This window comes from Pelecanus crispus, chromosome 7 (genome assembly GCF_030463565.1).
Source record: "Pelecanus crispus isolate bPelCri1 chromosome 7, bPelCri1.pri, whole genome shotgun sequence".
Classification (NCBI taxonomy): Eukaryota; Metazoa; Chordata; class Aves; order Pelecaniformes; family Pelecanidae; genus Pelecanus; species Pelecanus crispus.
The window spans coordinates 16,951,304-16,966,655 of NC_134649.1; the positions used below are offsets into that span (position 1 = coordinate 16,951,304).

The 15,352-nt window shown below is 40.5% G+C and overlaps 1 protein-coding gene across 7 annotated transcripts in view; it reads left to right on the top strand.

The window, feature by feature from the left end:
• RNF111 (ring finger protein 111) overlaps positions 1-15,352 on the top strand; it is a 72,317-nt gene that overhangs the window by 419 nt on the left and 56,546 nt on the right. The window contains exon 1 of one of the 7 annotated variants that reach the window (XM_075713427.1): positions 9,700-9,766. The exons of 4 other annotated variants lie outside the window; for them this stretch is intronic. Coding sequence is in view for 1 of the 3 variants with exons in the window: in XM_075713426.1 (XP_075569541.1) it covers positions 13,846-13,859 (14 nt within the window). In the remaining 2 variants the exon portion in view is untranslated. Of the gene's footprint in view, positions 1-9,699; positions 9,767-10,317; positions 10,338-13,830; positions 13,860-15,352 lie in introns of those variants that run through there. 2 more of the 7 variants (XM_075713428.1, XM_075713426.1) reach the window with 2 other exon arrangements.

Consider the following 15,352-nt stretch of genomic DNA (forward strand, 5'->3'; position numbering starts at 1 on the left):
CGCAGGGAGCGGCGCCGAGAGCCATGAGGTGCCCCGGGGCGGTGCGGGCGGCGGCGGGGCCGGGCCGGGCCGGGCCGGGCCGGGCCTGGCGGGAGGCGTGGAGCCGTGGGCCTGCACTGAGGCGGGGAGGTGTCGCCGGCTCCTGGGCTGGGACCGGCCGCAGGGAGCATCACGCTGACCATGATTGTGTGGGCTTGTGTTTCGCTGGTTTCTCTTGAGAGCTTGTGCTTGAAGACTTTATGCAGCTGTGAGCCCGTTCAGGAAAAAAATAACGTTTAATAAGTGTGCGGTGATTGTATGTGTGTTAGCGCAAACGTGTAGTGATTTTGATCAAGTGTGAACAGTGTAAGGTTCCAGCGGGGCCTTAATGGAGCTTGGAGAAGCCGCTCGGCCCCCCCGGCCGCGCTGAAGGGTGGATGGTGGTCTCCCAGAGCGGGCATCTGCTGCAGGTTTTCTCTTTTTTGTGGGCTTTTGAAAGCTTTGCTGAAGCACGTCTACTTATCTGCTGTTTCGGTTTGTTAGGTCTTGCAATGAAGCGTTCATCGGATTCGTGTCAGAATAATTCTTTTATTTTTTTAAATTTTTTTTTCTTAAATAAAAGCAAAATATTCACCTACATGTTATTGGTGCTTCTCCGTTTGCATTAACAAGTTGGGTTGTACCTTCTTGCTTGCTCTGGCCACTGACTTCTCAGAATTTAGAAAATATGCTTAAATAATTGATGCTGATTTTACCAATTTTACTCAGGTGAAATAGTAGCTCCAATGATTTTAAAGATTAGAGGAAGAACGATCTATGGAGAAGTAGACCTAATTGTGTAACAGTTTTTTATTGGAAGTATTCTGGAAGTACAATACTAATGTTTTATATTGCTAACAAATAAAGTACCTTATGTTATGATTTATTAGGCAGTATTTGTACCAGCTAATAGAAGGTGTTACCTCTTAGTTACCATTTCATTCACTTTCTGGAGGGAACACTTGAAGTTATTTTGTCAATATTAGATGCTACAGCTGCTATTAAATCCTCAAATGAGACAGAATCTGTGAATTTAAGTATGTCTAAACCAGTTTAAATCACAACAATCCTCCTGTTCCGTCTTTTCATTCAGAAATTGAATATTGATAAAAATGAATGAGGGTTCATTTTATTTAATAAATCTTGGTTAAACAACCTTTTGTGCAACTTAAGTCCTGAATTGTGCAAAGACCTCTAACACCATCCTCTTCTTTCTTTTCAAAATGCACTTGAAGAATTTAAATAATACTTTGCTTAACTAGTTATCAGTTAACAAAGACTAATACCCATGTATTTAAAAGTTAAGCATGCACAGAAGTCTAATAGGAAACACAGTCTGGGCTGATAATTGTATGTTTTAGATATATAATGCTGCTGTTGCACTTGGTACCAAGATTTTATAAAAAGAACAATCTTAAATAAGAAATGAATATATATTCTTCTGTATGCTATCTTCTGTGATTACATTTGTTTTAATATCAAATACATTAGGATTGACTTTGAGGTTAATAAATGAACTCTTTAGCTTAACTTTAGACTACAGAAACAGATTTTTGTGTTTGTGTAATGTTTAAACAGTGCACGAAAAAGTGCTAAATGTATTTCATTTGCATATTATTTTGAATTCAGCAGTGCAACAAAGTCTCAATCAGGGCTGTCAGTTTTACTGTGGTAAACTGTTGTACAAATACACACAAACCCCACTGGTTAGGTTCTAGTATTGGTGAAGACAAGTTTACTGTGTCCAATTTCAGGAAAGAAGATGCAAGGGCTAACAAATACAGCACTCGTGCTGTGTTATAGGGGTTGCTTGACTTACCTAAACCTCACTGCTTGTTGGTTGATGCCATGTAGATCTCAAAGCTGTACACCTAACCCACCCTGGTGCCCCCGAAATAAAAAGCAACCAACCGAGCCAAAAGTGACCTCAGGATGTATTCTCAGTTATCCTCCTGCCTCAAGGCACAATAAGCTATTACGAAAACAATGTTGGTTGGTGGATGTCTGCCTAACCTGTTCTTAAAGCCCTAAACACAGATTCTACTCATTCCTTAGGCAGTCTAGTCCTTAACTATGCTTTTTCGAATGCCTAGATTAAATCCCTTTTGCTGCAATTTAGCCTTCTTATTCAAAGTGAATATAAAGGACAGTGTTCCCTTTCTTTTTGCAGCATCCTTTTATGTAAACTGAGACTGGTGCTGTATTTTTGTTCAGTCTTTTTTTTTTTTTTTTTTTTCATTAAAAGCTGGATTATTTCCTTTTTTTTTAATCAGAGTTCTGAAACACATGACCTTTTGCTGTTGCACCTCTCTAGCTCCTGTCCAATCTTTCCAAAACTTCTGAAAGTTATCTTGGTGACAGCACTTCTGGTTATGCATCTCAGTAGGATGTATGCCTTCTTCAACCTCAGAAATTTGTTGTTGTGTTCTGCTTGTGATCCACTCTTTCTATTGGTTTCTTTTCTGCAAGTTTATTACAATATCTCTTTTCTGTGTAGTTGATTATTTCTTGTGAAGTGCAGAACTTTGCACTTGTGTTTATAGGCTTCTTCCCTCCCCCGCAGTGATTTCAAACTCTAGTCTTGACTTCTGTTCTTTGTAGTACCTCTCAACCTGGTGTCAGCTGCAGGTTTATAAGCATAATCTCTAAGCCTTTACCAAAGATATTACAATATTGAAGTGCATGAGGAATTTTGTTTGATAGTAAACTAATGGTGATCCTCTGAGTACAACCAGTTTTGCACCAGATTTATGTAGTTTCTGTCCAGATCAATTTTCCTTATCTTCCTTATGCAAATGTCAATGGAACAGAATGTCAAAAGCCTCGCTAAAGTGAAGATCTTCAGTTTATTCATGTCTGTGGAACCATAATGGAAATGAGGTTGTTTTGATAGATTGTCATGAACAAATCATGTGGGTTGTTATTTATCACTTTGTTATTTTCCAGCTATCTACAAATACTTCGAATTTGTCCAGGAATTTTAATTAAGTTGGCTGGTTTCTAATTTCCTGTTTGTTGGATTGTTTGGTTTTTTTAAAGAAAAATACTCTATCCGTCCTTTTGTAGTCTCTTGAAACATCTACTAGGTTTGAAAGAAAAGACTATACCATTAGGTTTTGAAATTTGTGGTAAAGTTTGATTAGGAAATGGTAATAGATTTTGAAAGAGTAGAAATGTTTGGCCCAGATATTCATATTTAAATGACAAAGACAGAAGTCCAGAACTGTGCTCCTATAAATTATTTTTTGTCTGTCTTGTATGTGAGACACCTGAAAGTTGTGAACGTCCTTAGATTTTTAATGTTTTTCCCTGGGCTCTGTAATTTTGCTTTTTTCTGCATAGAAGATTATGCCAGTTTCAACAGTGCTGACCAGTCTATTGCGAACCTCACACTGAAGCATAATGGAGAACCAAACACTAGCTATTTCATCGTCCTTTATGGCTTAATGCAGTTGGTATACTCTGCAGTTTTAACATGATTGGGCTCTGTAAAAATGCAGTGATACTCGATGTTTTTAAAAAATACAGAAGTTGTTCTTGCCGCCTTTTTTTTTTTTTTTTTTTTCCCCTGTAAGGCAGCCTCCTGGCTAGAGCATTCACCTGGAGTTGAACAGGCTGTTCCAGTTTTCTCCTCTTCACACAGCCACCCATTTGTCCATATCCCCTCCTAAAAAGCCTTCTAAAAAGAAGAGATGTTAGTTTAAGGAAAGGGGAGGGGTTGGAGGTGCTGGAAGGACACCTCCAAATAGAGTACCTGCAATTAAACACAATCCTGTCTCATTTGAGACACATTGATCTTCCATGTCTTTTTATTGGTAAAGCTATATGCAGTTCTCTGCTTAACATAGTGGTTGCTTAAAACGTGATTTTTGCAATGTGTGTTTTCACTCTAACTTTAGGCTTTTATTTGTTTGCTTCAGAAATCCAAGTTTCTAATACAGTGTTTTGGATTCTACTTTGGGTGCTGACTACATGAAAGCTAGTTATTACAGCAATAAATGATGCAATGACTCAGTTCCTTTTTGGATCGAACCCTTTTTTTAAAAAGTGAGACATTGGGCTGATGCTAGACTAACTGAAGTCAACAAGAAGAACCCTGTTTACTTTGAAGGGCACTGAGTCTTGTTCCAGTTCTCATGTTATGTTGCCTGGTTAGTACAATTTCAAACTTTGTTTTTAGTAATTCCTGATATCAATCTGATTGTATTCAAACCTCTGACCAAGCTTATGTTTAAAAATTATTAGCTGGTATGTTTGCTGCCCTATTTCTCTCCTCTGCAGACAAAGCAAGAATGAATAATACCATTTGAGACATTTTCAGTGAATGCCTGACAACAGATACATTTTGAGGTTAAGAATCACTGGTAATTTAATATGCATCACTGCTATAAAAACCAGCTTTTTCCACTGCAAATGTAGTTTTATTTTTGATGTATTATTGATAGACTGTATGATGAGCAGTCAAAAGAAGGTTGTAGAAATGAGTTTCTGATTGCTAAGTAGCTCTCATTATAATTCTTCTACAGAACAGCAAGGAGAAAAACATGATCTACTTGTAAATCAAACACAAATATTTTCCTTTATTTTACTACTGAAAGTATATGTCCGTGCTAGGAAATGGCTATTGAATTTCTTAGTGTAAAATCAGATCATTAAAGGCAGGATGCTTTTGTTTGTTTTAAACCTAATTGCACTAATAATAGCTGCTGATTCATCATTAAAATGCAAAAATATATTTGGCCCCATTATTGTACAAGCACTGAAAGAATATAAAGGAGTATCTCGTGATCTTTCTATTAACAGGTTGGCGGCATATTTGTTTTTTGATGAGAAAAAGATCCATTAAAAATACTGTCAACAAAGTAGCTATTTCTAAGTAATTATGTATACCACACCTTCTTAATTATATGACAACTTAAAATATCTTACTTAGACTATCTAATTGCTTGAGACCTTAGTAGGGATTTGCATAATTTCTGAAGTAATGTGTTGCGAAAATGCCGTTTCGCACCTTCCAAAGCCTTATCAGGCTGTACAATATGAAATTAAATGAGTGACTAGTGGGTCATTTCTCTATCTATGTTTTACTGTAATGTAGGGTATTTTGTTCTTCCATATATCTTAAAAATATACAGTTACTGGAGTGGTGTGTGTTATTTTCCATAGCTTTTGAAAGCTCTTAGATCAATCACATTAGAAAACTTCCTGTATTTATCATCATAAAATATACAGCACAGACAGCTGTCAAGTTTTATTTTTGACTCTGCAAATGCATCAGTCTTTTCGTGTTTCCTACTAGCAATTTTTCATAATACAGATCTTGCAGCGTTTTTTTTCTCTTCCCTATTTCTCCAGTTTTCACTGGTAAGATCTTCATCTGGACTGATTGGAGCTGTGACAATTTGGATCATCTGAATATCAATCCCACCATTTTTGTGTTATGTTTTTCTGTGTTATCCTCAGAACATACTACCACGAGAAGCTTTACAGTTTATTGATATTACCAGTAATTGTAAATTGTCTTAACACTTAACAAACATTTAAACAGATGCTTAAATATGGTCCATTTTAAGTCTACACAACTACATATGACATGAATGTCAAGGATGGGCTGTTTCATCTGGATTAATATCCTGTTTGCAAATGATTTTGAGCTCCTCCTGAAGCAGTATTTGTGACAGGAGATACATACTCCTGTTATGTAGGCAGGAGATTTATAAGTGTATATTATTCATACTGTCCTGGACACTACCAGGAGTTGCAGTTAAGAGAGCTCTGAGCAAAGACATCTCTTTCTGAAAGTGTGCAGCTTGCATCTTGGCCATTTGCCCAGTGGGCCTGCATTCCGGAAGCTGGTGTTTGCATCTGGAAAAAGCTGTGCCTTTCATTTGTGAGTGAGCAAACTGAAACAGCACTCCTGCACAGAACTGTGTCCAACCATGAAGCCGAGCTGCTGAAGGTACCACAGTGTAGGGGTTTGCTTTGATTTTTGTCTTTTTGCCAAAAATGTAAAGTGCAGTCTCCTGGTTGGCATATTTTGATCTTAGATAAGATAGTTTCTTCTCTTTGTCTTTAGTTCTGCCAGGCCCTGGGGTGTGCATATAAATGATTTTATTTAGCTCTAGTTAAGAAGAAGTTGAAGAGTTCAGTGTGAATTGATGACATTGTAGCCTGAAAGCTATTCTGAAATTTGCAATAGTGATTTAGAATGAATTGATTTGACACTTTGGTTTTCTGTAGCTAAGAAGTGTGATGAATCTTTTGGTTTTGTCCAAGGAATCAATAAAACATTTTCAAGACAACCATCTATCTCTGCAAGATCCTAAAATAATGGCAGAAGTAACCTTAATAAATATATCAAAAGGCATAGATAGAAATTAAAAAATAAGAAAAATATTTTAAAATAATTGTGAATAATTCTGGGCATTGAAGTACATTTTGTCCATCACTTCTCTTTAAAAATTATGTTAATAACCAGTCAATAATTGACAAACTGATTTCTGTCAAGTGTTAATATCAGGATCAGTTGGCCCACAACTTACTAGATTCTTGTCAGCTACTGGTCTGTAGTGAAACAGGAATTAGGAAATCATAGCTAATAAAGATCCTAGGAATTCCGCCTTTAATTTATTTTAATTTACCCAGGGAGGAAGGGTTTATCAAATCATATACAGTTAAAGTATTTACAGATCATCTGGGTGCTCTGACTTTGCACTGGGAGAAAATCAAGACTACCTATACTTACCTTGCGTCGCTTTTTAATTTGTGAACAGAAATTTCTAGCCATTCTATAGCCCCTTGTTTTTTATTTTCGAAATGGTCTTTGTGTGTCTTTAAATTGGTGAGCATAGAGAGACTTTGTACATTTTTTTTCTGCCAAGAACTAGCTTTCTGTCATCTTTGGCATGAATGTTCAAAACAATTATTAAGTAAACAGGTAAATACATAATTAGTCGGTGTATTTTTTTTTATTGGTATTAGCCTCTGATCAGCTTATAGAGAGTGTTCTTCTGTCTCATTTCTTAAGGTAATCCAGCCAAATTTCATTAGCTTCCTCTCATATTATATATGCTATATTCCCTTGAGTGTCCAGTTAAGATGAGAGTTCATCTTCCCTGAATACATATTAAAGAAAAGCTGGTTAAAGTAGTGGTTAAGACTACATCAGGAATAATTTTTACATTAGCATTGAACACCACCCCTGCCCCCCCCCCCCCCCCCCCCCAAAAAAAATATTAAGACTAAAATAATGTACAGACATGTTTGCTTTTTCCATGTCTACATCATGTTGTTGGCTGTTGGTCATTTTCTTAATTACATGGTTTATTGAAGTTCTCATACTACTGCATTCTACCTGACAAATACCCAGTATATACCAAAACTTTTAGTCCTTAATATTCAAGTGCACATTCTTTATGTTTTACTCTACTTTTTTTTCACCTTGCTCTTATTAGTCTGGTCTTCAAGGTCATTCATTTCTGCCCATGTATTGTCTTGATTCCCCCCCCCCCAAGCAGATTTTTATTAATGCGTTTCAACTTTGGTTCCAGTCATTAATGAAAAATATTAAAATTGCCTACACAATCAAGCCATTAGTGACCTCCATCGAGTATGATACGACCTTCTTTGCACTGTCTGTTGCTGTCTCCTGTTGAGCATTTTAGTCATGTTTCTAATTTTTATACTGCTCCCCATTCTTCCCAGTTTCAGTGGTTATTTCGTATGTGGCCCAATGTCATTTTTTACTGAAGTCTGGCTGGATGCGACATACTGTATTTCCTTGATTTAAAAAATAAAAAGCAACCAAACACCCCCAAAAACTATGTAGAAAAAGGTAGCAAGTTAATGCTGGATGCCCTGTAGTTTTGTCTTTATTGAAAACTGAAATTATTACTTTGGTTCTGGAACCACACAAAATCACCTGTGATCCTTTTTTTCCGCCTTTTTCCGTATGTGGGTTTCTCTTTTTCCTGTGCTCTCGCATTATGCATAAAGCCGAAAAACTTATTTTCATAAAATTTACATGGTCTAGCACCTTTTGCACTTTATTTCTACACTTTTTGACATATTTGGATATTCCTTTGCTTAGTAATCTTTTTTTCCTGTCCCTAGAAATACATCTTCTTTTGAGGTAGGCATTTGTTGAAGTAAAGTCTTTCCTTAAAGCCTTTTTTCCTTGTTTGAGAAATAGTTTCCGTGTTGTTTTATCCACTTTTGCTTTAAGGAAATTCCATTCAGAAGCTCGCTCAGTTAATAGTCTCAAAATGCATTTTTTCCCAATGACAATTTCTTTTGTAACAATGCACGAAGGTTGGTTAGCTCCTCGAAAACATGTAAGAACTCTTGTATGCTGATGACTGAGGTGGCAGTGCATTCTGAGTAAGATCTTTACCTACTGGTAGATCAGACTGCACCTTTCTGCTCCAAAATCTTGGGTTTCTGTATCTGTTGGTCACTGACAGTATACAGCCCTTTTCTATCCAGTGTTTTAAGCCGGAGGTGTTTTGACTGTGTGTACTAACATTGATGAAAGGTCGTCTCTGGCAGAAAGGCGGTGTGGCCTTTGGCAGGCTTGGGCAGTTACAAAGTTAACAAAGACTCAGGCTTTCTGCTAAATGAGAGACTTCAAAGAGCGTGCTGCTTACCGTGCTGTTAGGTAGGTGTGAGACTCGGTCCCTGCACAGAAGGCATGTACCTCGGCTGGAGAATTCCGTACAGGCTATAGTGACGTAGTGGAAATAGGAACAGTGGGCAGGCTCACCTGTTCCTAAGTCAGTAAGTGCGTTACTGCAGTAACTGCGAACTAAATCCCTATTTGTAAAGGGAGTAAATGGGATTTGTCTGCATTTCCTAGCAGCCGCGGCTGTTGCTCGGCTCCGAGAAGGGCAGCACGGTGCACCGCTAACGCAGCCCCGAGAGCACCGGGCTCGGCGACGGTGAAGGACGGGCGCGGGGGTCTGGTGCGGGCGGCCATGGCAGCCCAGGCGGCGCCGCAGAGAGGCCTGCTGGCTCGTGGTTCAACTCCGGCGGCTTAGCTACAGCTCAGCGGCCGTCAGACGCCGCGAGGCAAAAGGAAGAGGCATCGCTGGGTAGAAAATTAATGCTTTTATACAACGTCTAGAAGGAGAAATGCAGCAGCAGCGCTGCTGCGCCCGAGCCAGGCGGGCTGGGGCTGGGGCCAGGGCAGTGGCGGCTGCCCGCTGCCTTCCCCGCCGTCCACGCAGATCTTCGCTGTCCTCTTCAGGGCAAGCAGGCGCTGAAGGCGGCGGCGCGTCCGTGCCCGTGCCCGTGCCCGTGCCCGCGCCCAGGGGGTCCCGGCCGGGGCGCGGCGCGGGAGCGGCGGGTGAGGGGAGCTCCCTGCTGCGCCGCCGCTTCCGCCCAGCAGGGGGCGCGGCCCCGCGAGCGGTGCCTGACGGGAGGCGGGGCGCGAGCCGGCGCGACTGCGCTTTGCGGACTGCTGTAAAGCAGCACCGAGTGTCGCGCTGCGTCTGGGGAGGGAGCGGCGGCGGGGGCTGCGCAACAACAAAACGTCGCCCGCCTCGCGGCGTGTCACCGGGGCCCGGGCGGCTGCGGCCAGGCTGGGGGGCGGCGGCGCCGCCGAGGAGGAGGAGGCGGCAGTGGCCTCCCGGGCCGCGCCAGGCAGCGACGCGGGGTCCCTACGGTGCCTGCCGGGGCCGCTTCCTCCCCTCCGGCCCTGAGCAGGGCGCCGGCGGCACCCGCCTCTTCCTCCTCGGCCTTACCGTCTCAGGTACGGGGGGCCGGCGGGGGCCGTGGCGTTGCCCTGCACCCTGCGGGGCATTATCTCCTGGCGGGTGGGGCCCGCCGGGGCCGGGAGGGGGGCGGTGGGCTCCCCTCCCCAGCCCCGCCCTGCCCCGAACCGGTGGCGGCAACGGTCGCCGGCCCGCGGCGGGGCGGGCCGTCTCTCGCGGCCGAGCTGACCGGAGGGGCGCGGGGGCAGTTAGGCGGATGGGAACTTCACGCCGGTTTTTTGGGGGTTTTTTTTGATGGGGTTGGTTGGTGGTTGTTTTTTTTTTTTTTCCCTTCAGTGCCTCGTTGACGCACAAAGCAGTATCTTCACTGCGGGAAGCCGCAGCACTCTTGGGTTTTGTCTCCTTGAAAATTTGTCACAAATTTTCCCTTACGGAAATGAGTTTTATTTGTGTGCGTAGTAGGGTTTGTTATAACGTCATTTGTTTTGTTTGCAAAGTTGGTATTCTCTTTCTTAACCCATATTAAGAAAAAAATTATTGTCGGATGTTTTTTGCCTGATAAACAAGGAAGCAACGTTCATTCAGAAATGTAGGCCAGGATCTTCAGAGGTACGTAGGTTTGTGACTCTTAATGAAATGGGCAGGTGTTAAGGATTTATGTACTTTTTGAGCGTCTGTGTTTCAGTGATTAGAGGTGAGCATACATTCGTGGAATTTTTGTGTTGTTTGAGTAAGCTCTTTCATGGCTCAAAATGGTTTTGTGCATAAGCAAGGCCTGATTGTCTTAGCTGATTAAATGATACCCTTAATTCCTGATACTCAGGTGCTCCTCCAAAAGAAAATACAATGCAGGAGGTAAGATCTTGCTGTAATAGCCCAACTTTATTTGATTTTAACGTGGTTACTTCAGAAAGAAATATTTGACAGAAAAGATAAGAATTGACTGCTTGGCATGGAGACCTAGGTAGCATTTATCATGGTGGAATATCTGTATTATAAACTAACAAAGGAAAACTAGGTTTTCAGGTGGTGAAATAAGGCCTTGATTGTCTTTGTTGTAACCAGTAGAAAATTCCAAAGATAGATTAATTCTGGATACTGGTAGAAACATTTTTGAGGAAAATTAATATTTAAAGAATTGGAATATTTTGTCACTCTTCAAAATTAAAGGTTCTTGCAGTTCACATACCTGTAGTCCTTGCTGTCAAAGTAGTTTTCCACGAATTTAAATGTTTTTACTCCTCTTTTTGTTAGGTAGAGGGACTACCTGAGGGGGGGGACGGGACGGGGGATGGACACACCAAACCAAAAAAACCCTAAAAAACTGTTAGCCAAGATTATCACCAATTCAGATTTGTACTCTTGCTGATGTGCAAGGGTTGATAGGGAAAGATGTGATCTTGGTTCATTTGATAAAGTGAACATCTGGTCACCTGTCTCACGCTGTCATTGACAGTCTAAAATGACCTACTGAATTCATAAAATGGGAAGGGCTGTGTGCACTTTTTGCATTTCACTTTAGTTAAATAAAAGTGTGTAAGACACCAAGCTTCCTGTTTTAAAACTCTCGAAGTCTTGCATATTTAAAAATCTGTTTATTTTTGTTGATGCTTGAAGCCCTGGCAGCTACAGTTGTGGTTATGTCTAGTATTGGGAGACCGGGGGTGAGCAACAGCTCTTAGTATTCATGCATATTTCACGTGTCCTTTCAAAATGTGGATGGGAACATTCTGACCTTTCAGAAATGTGTCTTTTATGAAGTGATGGTTTCTGTAAAAGTGTATTAAGAGTGTATCTTAACATATGTGACTTGCACTTTATCTTTAAATTAATAACTTAGTAGACCTACGTAACCAGATGAGTTATACCAGTCTTGTCTTTCAGTGGAGGTGGCCATGTTGCAACATTTAGCTGACTGCAGTTACTGCCTTTTTTTCCAAGATGAAGAATCTTTCATTTCAGTTGTTTATATTTCCTCTAATGGTGGGGATATTCTTTTGAGAAGATCTAGGTAATAGTGCCCTCCCTCCCTAGCTGATGAACTATGGAGGCTTAGATGTTAGGCAGTTGAATAAATGGGGGAAAAAATTGCTAGGGGGATGGGACAGGGGACGGGATGATTTCATTCACGTGTAAACAATGGGGATAGTACGGAAAGGTGGATTTGCCATAGGCAGATGTTGTATAAAGATGTCCCCACAGCTTTACTAATGTGCAACCTCCTTGAGGGCAATCTTATCACCAGATCTGTAGTGCTTTAGCTGTTTGCATGTCAGTGACGTTGAGAAGAGATTTAGAAACATGTATACTGAGTAATGTCGTATGGGGCACGTGTACAACATAGGGGTAGGGTAATTACTCCTAGTCATAGTCTCTTAAGTTTTGTCAGTGTAAGTGACAGTGACCAGCTGCTTCCAAAGTCTACAGTGCTCTTAAAAGAAACAGAAAATGTATCCGCAGCCAAAGTATTACACTAGTGAACTTCCTTCAGGCTTAAGTTTAGATTAGTGTTTTTCTTGGTGGGCTGATGTCAGGCCTAACAGAGACCCCTAATGGAGCAGAGGGGAAGGAAGAAAGGCAAACATTTCTTTCATTAACCCAAAATTTTGCTAACAAGATTATTTTGCTGTTTATATAGTTTATGCTCTGGAAAAGTAACTACTGTGAATTAAAGTGATGTCTTTCTTATTAAGTGTTTACCAAGTGAAATCTGAGAAGACTGGTTCATGACTTTACTAGCAAGAGACTTCCTTCTGTATTTTTTTTGCCAATAAAGTGCAGTCCTAATATTTGGCTGCTGTCAAGTAAAATGTTTGCTTTTACCCACTGCCACTTGGCCCTGCTGGGTGAAGAGTGGAGAAGTCTGCTGCACTGTCTTTCCCTCTTAAACTGGTAGTTTTACTCGATTTAGTATCTGAAAAATCCTCTACTTCTCACAGGTTACCTGAAGGAGAGCATAAAACTGTCCTAACGGTTAATTTAATAGTTCTCATTTGCAAGGTTCTTGTTAGCAGTTGTGGCAAAGATCATGTCTTACCTTGCTCCTCAAAGCTTCATTAAGAAACATTTGCAAAATGATGCTGCATTAAGAACAGGTACATGTACCTCAAAGGTCAAAACTGCCAGGGTGACTAAGAAATAAATTTTTAAGAATTTTTGATGGCTGTGCAACTCAGAACTTCCCTAGCTGTCTCTGGAAGCAGAATTCCTAGTTAAGATCTTAAGCTCCAATAAAAAAGTCTATTTTGTCATTCTTATATAAAGCTACAACTCCTTATTCCCAAGTTCATTGCTGTTATGTTTGTCTTGGAGTTCACTGAAGCCAAAACATTCCTGATTGCCAAATCATAATGCTTATGTCTTAAAGTCATGATTTACATAGTGTTAATGTAGGTAACTGAGTTTAAGCTTAGGACAGAGCAAAGAAATGTCTAGACTGAAGAATGTGCTTGTGAACACCATGTTTGTCAAATCTACCTGCTTGCATCCACTGTGCAAGGCCAAACAGTTTCCTTGCCCGGGTGGGTATGTGCATGATAATGCTTCACTGATGCTTGATAGATGCTAGGATTTCTATGGGTGCCTTATGGTCTTGGACTGATTCATAGTGTATTGCAGGAGAACTAATTTGTTTGTAGGACTTTATGCAGAATTGCTCTTAGCCTGCCAACTCATCTAGCTGAGGCACTTCCAGCTGCGCATGCTCTGTGCATTCTGTCTATTCCAGCTGGAGCCAGGCCACAGATCCAGTCCTAGGGAAGAGCTCTTGTGTTTGTAGCTGTCCTGTGCTGGATTCTGTTAGAAGATGTGAGACAGATGCTTTCAATAGTCTCTCCATAAGAATACAGTTGTGGTGAGTCTCTGGGGTGAATGATAACATGGCATAACAGAGGCATTCTGTAGCTATTCTATAGGTGGCCTGACATTTCTGTTGCAAGATAATTGCTTTGCTCGTCTGAATTGACTTATGCATCAGGAAACAAACCTTGAAGGTCTCAGGGGAATTTTTTTTTTTTTTTCAGAGATAAAATTAAGATGACTTTGCTGGTCCAGAGGATAGATACTGATGGTTATAGTACTTTACAGGACAGTTACTGTGGTCTGACTTATCTTTGAGATGGCTTTGCTAAGGTTAGTAAGAGTAGTGCCGTACTTGAAATAACATTGTTTCACTTTAGAGTAGACTTTCCAAGCCAGTGATGGTTCCTAGAATTGGCTGCAAAGAGTGAGTAAGCTTGCCTGCATTGCTGTGGCTCATGTAACTGTAGCACCCCTCTGCAAAGCACATGCAAACTCTTCTGTCTGGGCTGGATGTAATGGAGTGTCTTTGGGAGACCGTAGGCAAGAACCTGTCTCCAGAGCAACATCATGCAGTTAGTAACTAATACTATGCATGTTATTCTGAAATACTGTACCTTTCTGTAGGACAAAAGATTACTAAGTATTCTGCTTGGAGAATTCTCAGGTAATTGTGTCATTCAAAAATCAGAGTATCTGTCATCGCTGTGGCTGCATTAAAGCAAACAAAGGAAATTGAGAGGGGCTTGTAATGGTATTTCATATTGTCCTGTGAATAAAGATGTGTTTGATGCTACATAATATCAAAGCAAACATAATAGAGTTTCAGATTACCTTCCGATTGTTGATGTTTTATAAAGATGCATGGATCTTTAACTATCAATTGTTTTATTTTCTGGCAAGGATTAGATGACAAATACACAGTATGCTAAAATTTAGTAGTTAAGCTTTAAAAGCGCACTGTCTCATGAAGTGGTGAAAATGAAGAACAAGCAAAAGTGAAGAGTGCAATAAAGTTTAAAAATCTGATTGCACTTGTTCTGCCGATAGTGGAACTGAATAGTGGATATTTGTGTTCTTGCTACTTACTCTGCATTGTACAGGTTGTCCCTGCTTGATAGGAATGAAATGAATAGGGCATGACTGCCCCTATTAGGCTAACGAGTAGGGTTTTTTCATGAACTGCTCAGCGAGTTCTTTATTTTTGTTGAAGCAGGGCATGATAACACTGAAATACACTCTTCATGGGATTGTATTGGGGGTGTAGCTTCTCAAATGTCTCCAAGTCCTCTGTCTACCTCCAGTGCATCAGGGTCATGCATGAATCAGTCGTGTTTGGCTCTCTGCCCTTGAGAAAGGGAAGTAGTGGTACTTAGGTTATCCCACTTTTGCTGAAGGTCTTGTATGAATTTTATAAGCTTTTTCATTATCCTGTTTCTTGGTGTCTTGATTCATCCAATAGGAGAGCCTTGCCAAAAGAATAATTTTTTTTTTTTTTTTTTTTAATGAGAGAAATGACTGTTGGTGTTTCAAAACACATCCTGTGCAATAATTTCATTTACTGGTCCATTCTTTGAGCCCTTGATAGCCATGTTTGCCGGTTCAAAAAAAGTACTGTGGTAGGAACAATATACACGACATAAGATTTCTTTGTGCATACCAGATCTCAACAGTGAGGTTTTCTCATGAAGATCACAGTACCAATATTAGCTTGTCAGAGTAAATTAATGTTAGAAGTAAAATCTGATAAAAGCCACATATTAGGGAAGGGAATTAATTTTAAAAGTTAGTAGTGAGTTCAGTGAACATAAGCAAAGAAAATAAGA